General features: G+C 40.3%; 1 protein-coding gene across 1 annotated transcript; it reads right to left on the minus strand.

Annotated features, from left to right (window-relative positions):
• LOC121518957 (cyclic nucleotide-gated cation channel-like) lies at positions 1-6,074 on the minus strand. Its single transcript, XM_041801666.1, has 6 exons — positions 5,974-6,074; positions 5,754-5,864; positions 4,639-4,815; positions 4,095-4,202; positions 3,886-3,992; positions 1-1,624 (listed from the first exon to the last, which is right to left on the minus strand). The coding sequence occupies exons 1-6, from the start codon at positions 6,072-6,074 to the stop codon at positions 144-146; spliced, it is 2,085 nt and encodes a 694-aa protein (XP_041657600.1). The 3' UTR covers positions 1-143.
• Between the last annotated feature and the right edge of the window lie 515 nt (positions 6,075-6,589).

Raw genomic sequence — 6,589 nt, forward strand, 5'->3', positions numbered from 1 at the left:
TATTGGCATGCATACTTCTCTTTACACTCAGCTGAAGTGAGAAAACATTCTTACTTTTTAGGCTAAAAAGGCATCATGATGTTTTGCTATACTCAAAATGAATCTTTGAGACAATGAGGGTAGAGATATCCTAATCATGACAGTTAATGTTTTGATGTTGGTCTCTTTATGTCCTCTTTTTGCGCACCATTCCAACGTGAAGACCCATCAGGTCCAGAGTTAGTTTCATTGGTAGTCTCTGCACCTGCGTCATTGTCATCGCTTGCATCTGCTCCACAGTCTGTTTGGTTCAGCTGCCGCTCCAGCAGAGTGATGCGCTGTTTCAGCCGCAGCTGAGTGTGCGTGTACTCGCTGAGCAGACGGGCAAAACGAGTCTGAAGAGTGTCCAGAGAGGATTCCAGCCTCTCCACCTTCTCCTCTGTGTCCTCTTTTTGCAGCCCACCGCTCTCTGCGTTCTCATCCAGCAGACCCTCCTTCATCAGGATCTCTCTGCCCCTCTCCTCTAGAACAGTCTTAGCATCTGGGTACTCGGTCACAGCCTCCATCAAGTCGTCCTTGGAGAGACAGAAGAGATCAGAGTAACCCAAGCTGCGAATGTTGGCTGTACGCCGGTTCCCCATCTTGCTTCCCTTTATGTTCAGGATGCTGATTTCCCCGAAGCAGCTCCCGGCTGTGAGGAGAGCATACTGTGTGACCCCGTCATCGCCCACCACAGCCAGCTTCCCCTCTTTAATGATATACATCTCCTTCCCTATGTCCCCTTTCCTGCAGATGTAGTCTCCTGGGCTGAAGACCTGCGGGCGGAGTTTGAGCACGAGCTCAACCAGCAGTCCTGCCTCACAGTCTTGAAAAATCCGTACTTTCTTCAGTGTCTCCAGGTGAACATTAATAGCAATCTCAGCCCGCAGTTTGTTTGGCAAGTTCTTCAGCACTTCCTGCTCGTCTACAGCTTTCTTATTGGTCCAGAGGTAGTCAAACCATTTAATCACACGTGTCTCCAGTTCTTTACTGACTTTGCGGAAGTGCATGTAGTGCTTGATGGCATCTATCCGAGCCTGAAACTCGGCACGAGTGGCATTCATGTTGGCAATCATGGAGCCAACATTTCCAACAATTGTGGCAAATATCAGCACTCCAACAAGAAAGTCAAAGACCACAAAAAGGTACTCCTCATCTCGCACTGGTGCTGGCATCTCTCCGATTGTGGTGAGAGTAAGTGTGGACCAGTACAGACAGTAGACATAACTCCGAGTCAGCGAGGAATACTCTGGTTTGGAGATGTTTGGAAACACCCACGTGTCCGAGCCAAACCCCAGAGATTTAGAGATAGCATAATAGATGCAGGCGTTCCAGTGAATGATGACCAGGATGTAGAGCACCAGGTTACAGATGCGGAAGATGTTGGGGTAGTTAGTGCGCGTTTCTGTGCGGTCAAAGAATTCAAACATGCGTGGGAAGCGCAGCAGGCGGTTAAACCTGAGCTGTGGGGTGTGGATGCCAGTGGAGATATAAGCCAGGTCAGTGGGCAGGATGGACAAAATGTCCAGCTTGAACTGTAATGTTCGGACGTAGCTGTCTCTAAGCTTGGCATGGTCCTTCACCAGCAAACCTTGTTCCAGAAAACCTGAGGCAAGAAAAACAAAGTACTAATTTAGCTGAACAGCAATCTCAGCTCACAGATTTCTTTATGCAAATCTGTGATTAACAAGTTTTTTACAGTAACAATCGATTAAATAATATGAAACAAAAACCTATGAGAATAGTCTTTGAACTCTTCATCTTTCCCCAGCTCTAAAGAGCTTTTGAGTAGAGTTATCCTAGTGCCAATACTTAATTGTGAAATACTTTAGATATGGCTTAAAAAAACAGACTGCAAAACCCATTAAAAAATAAATATATAGTTAAAAGGCAAAGCTGGCCTTTTGGTCTTATGAGCCAGGATAAACATCATACTAAATCTGTAAAGGGTAAGAAGTTTGGACTTCAGCTGTTACAAATCTATATTACTGATCCAGACTGAGATACATTTATTTAAACCATACTGTTTTATCCCAGTGGAAGAGTACTTGTCACCTAAAAATGTTTAAGTGTAGGGCTGTGTCCAAAACCCCTACATGCTACTACTACTACAAACTCAAACAACACACTAAGTAGCGGTTAGTACGCCATTCTGCCACAGTTAAAATCATCTCTGCATCATTCGACCTTGTTGTTGATGTATTTCTGGTCTGATCTGTACTGGCTAATAGACAACAAGTGAGAGAAATGGTCAGTCTTTAAATAGAATTCAACAACAATAAACATAATAATCATTAGTATAGCTTCATAGTACTTTGAGAGTTATTTAACAAGAGTTATATGTATTACAGTAGGGTCACTCCTATGTTTGTGCAGTTTGCTGGATGGTCGTTGAGCTCTGTTATTGGATAGTCCAGGAGCCACAATGCATTGTGGGATGGTTTAGTATAACCAGTGTAAACCAGCTCCACATATACTGGTCTAGTCAAATTAGTTTAGTATAGATCCGGGGATTTCTCACATAAACAAAATAGCATATTGAAATTTCAGATTGTACCACATACAGGAAGTGACATCACATTTAGTATAATTAGGGTGATAGCGTACTGTTTTGGACACAGCCTAGGTTTTGGAATAAAAGACTTTATGTGAGGATGGATGGGGAAACAGTCTCCCAGATGGGAAGCCTGAACATAGTTCTAGTCTAGTTCTTTCATCCTGCCTCCTTCACATGAACAAATCAGACATGGTCAAGCTATCAAGTTAAAATACACATCAAACAATTTTTGTACGTTTTGAACTCTGTCATAAGTTTTGATTATCATGATGCCCAAATATTTATTTTTCTGAGCAGCTTGGTTTGAATTAGTTTTTTGATGTAGAATAAAGAAAAGAGCAGATGTAACAGTGAGATGGACTGCTTTGTTGACTAACTGCTCATGTGCAGGGCCATTTGAGCATGGCAAATGCATATCAGCATGGCTCGGTTTGGCGCAGCCAAAAGCCATAGTGGAAAAGCCCCTATAGAGGCAGTTTTAGAATAACCAAAAAACATTTTAAAAAGAATAATTAAAATCATCTTTTATGATCAACGGTCCTTAAATACTTGATTCCGTGTTATTTTTCAGACTCAGGATTAACAAACACAGCCAGAACATTTTAACTCATGTGACCTTTTTATCATTTATTTTGTCTAATTACAGCCAGTGTCATGCTAAAACTGGTGCTGGATTAACTTGTGACACTCTGCTAAACATTCTACTGTACTGCTCACTTCCTAGTTTTAAGAACTTATAAGTGTCTTTGGAGATGTTAATGCTCTGTGGGAAGAATTTTTCTGGGCTACAAAATACAAAAAGAAAATTTTGGTGGCTTCGCAGTTGCCTCATTAAACCAAATAAACATCAGTGACTTATAAAATTTACCTTTTTATCAGAAAACCAACATTTGCATTGAAATTCCCTGTTTCTGAGATGGAAATATGAAAGCTGAATAAATATTGGAGTGTGTGGAGTGGAGTGTTGTAGGTGCACAAGAACTTTGGCAGGACCCAGAAGATTTTCAGGTCTCAAATTGGGCTGCGTCATACTAAAATTTGGGAAAAGCTGCCATAAACAAATAAAATGATATGCATTAATTTTTTCTTGTCATCAGAGGTGAACATTATGGACAGAATATCCTTACCCAATATAAGAACATATGCCTTTTATACCAGATTACAGTCCAGCCATGCACATTTCCATTTTTTTTGTACAAGTTTAAAAACCTCTTTTCATTGTTTAACTGGTTGAAAATGACATACTCTCCCAACTTCTCCCAGTTTTTTGCACAAACAAAAATGTTTATCAAAGTTATTTTAAAAAATACCTGTGCGTAGTCGGACGCAGGTGTCCATGATGTACACAAGGTCAGAGATGTAGTCCAACACCAGCCAACAGATGTAATTGCTCACCTGTAACTTGTCAAAGCACGCCCTTTGAATGTAAACAAAGAAAAATAATTTAGTAGGGTGTACATGCATTCACTAAATCTATCATCTCTCAGTGGAGGGCCTGCCAAGACTGTGGTGTTATTACCTGGCTACAACAAGGAACCAGTTGTAGAGCACAGCTGTGGCAATGACAAACAACCAGCGGTAGTAAGCATTATCGGCTGGAGACACCACAAAGAGATCCCATTTTTTCCTGAAAGTATCAAGATAGATAGATAAAATACTGGTGCTGCTGTCTGATAACAGCATAAGTATTACATTACACATGAAGAGTGATTTACAAAAGCAGATGTGAGATTAAAACAATGCAATACAACAGCTTTGCAATTAATGCAAACATCATTTATAATGTGAGAATTCTGCCTTTTGTTTGGCTTTGTTTCAAAATATCTCCAGTTATTCTTAAGGCTTTGTATTGATTCATGGCAATATAAACTATGGACCAACACAGACCCATGCTTTTAGAAATGTGAATTAAAATAGAACTTTTCTATCATCTTATGATCATTTTGGGGATTCATTTTTTTTTAATCGTATCTTTATCTTAAGAAGTAGCGCTAATACAGGGCTGTTGATGCATATAATATATTAAGTGTACAGTCATGTTTCAGGCAGACTGGCAGACATACCTAAAGATCCCTTTGGTGTTGTTACCATTTGCATCAGGCTGTGTGTTGCTGCTGCGGCTCGGGGCGATTCTCAGCTCAGGACCACGAAATCTCTCTAGGAAAGAGTCTGGTCTTTCCTCCTCCTCTAACAGGCTTCTATGTGCCCATTCCCTCAGTCTCAAAACCAGGCTCACCAGTCTGACACACAGGAAATATAAGAGCTTTAGCGAACATTTCATATATTGTAGTCAGGCAACAGTTTAAAAACCTTAAATGACTGCATCTTGACAAAACCGCCTGTAATACAATCCTATGTTGTTAGATGACGGCGTTAAAGTTTATTTTATTTCAAGTATTAAGGGATGTGCATTGATATTGATTGTTCATAAATTTAAATGGAAAAATGGTTGCACCAGATTTAGTTAGTTGCAACTCATACAGCAAAGCACCGACGCAGTAAGGACTATACAGTACATGTGACGACAAAAAGAACATAAACGGCATTGTTAAAATATAGAAAACAACGATTAAATATAAATTACAAAAGGTCATCTAGAATATACAAAAATATATATTGTTAATTGATCAGTACCAGGTGCTTAGGCCTTATACAATAATTAAATAGGACAACCTTAAATAAGCACAACATCACAAAGTGACCAAGATGCAACGGCAGCATCACCAAGTTACCAAAATGGGTCCAAGATAAATAAGCTACATTATAGAGCTAAAATAATTTGACAAATTACTTTTTAAAGCAGTAAAAATAAGATTTAATGTATTGTCAGAAATAAGATCTGACAATACATCTTAACAGAAGAAAATGTTAAGGAAATCAACAAAGATTATTTCTCATGAAGCTTGCAAAAACTTACACCTACAAGAGAAATTTAAAAAAGCATACTTTGGTTTTATTTCTAAGAAATAAGTATAGTGTCTCATCAAATAAGAATTCTGTTTTTACAGGTCTTATTTCCAGCCTGTGACCCTGAGAAGAATTCAAACAAACTTTTTGTCGTCTTTCAAACTTTGTGGGTACAAACGACCATGAGCTGTCTTGAAAAAAGCCATACCCTGATCGGTCAGACTTTGTGGTGGAAGCTGATGTGGCACAGCTGGACTTCAAAAGTTTTTACCTTGAGATCGCTCCACTCCTTTGAAAAGAGTTTCTGGAGTTTCCTTCATGAGGGTCGAGAGCAGCGACCCTTTGTAGCTCTGAGGATGTGTCATCACACACAGATGGTACCCTGAGAGCAAGAGAGAGAGAGAGAGAGAAATCCATTTTTTAAATATTACACATTTTTTATACATCAGACAAAAACTCTGAAAATTCTAATAATAATGAATGTTTTTCACCTGCTCAGAATACTCTCAGCTCTCTCGATCTCCTCCTCCAGTGTTGCCTTCACTGACAGATTGTGAGGAGACCGCTCCCTCTCAGCTGGCTGACCAGTCATCTTCAGATCTGCAGGTGCAGGTAAACATTTATAATACAGCAGTCTTTGGTTCTAAGTGAGCGGAGCCTTTAGTACAGAGCCACGATGACAGCAGAGCAAAGTGTTTGTAGTTAACAGGGAGTCTCTGGGATGTTTATGGTGTGTAGGACAGATTATAGTCAGGGGACTGAGGGAGGGGGAGGACTGGGACTGTCTGCCCCTAACCTGGCCTGTCATAGAGCAGCTGGTTGCTGAGGCAACTGAAGATAAACTCAGTGACATGACAGAGACGCTTGAAATAGACTTTTCAGTTATTGGAGACGAACGTAAAATTTGTTTCCAAAGGATGATAAAGCATCTAATGACACCGCTTCACCTTCAGCTGCACAGACAGGTGATGGGGTGTTTAGGGGACTGTTACTATTGTGTAACTAATTGGTGGATCATTAACAAAAACACATGCACACAGTTGGCCTGAAGCTCTGAGGCTCAATGAGCCAATCAGTTGCTGTCCCTGAGGAGCTGCATCACTTAGG

This window comes from Cheilinus undulatus, linkage group 12 (genome assembly GCF_018320785.1).
Source record: "Cheilinus undulatus linkage group 12, ASM1832078v1, whole genome shotgun sequence".
NCBI classification, from domain to species: domain Eukaryota; kingdom Metazoa; phylum Chordata; class Actinopteri; order Labriformes; family Labridae; genus Cheilinus; species Cheilinus undulatus.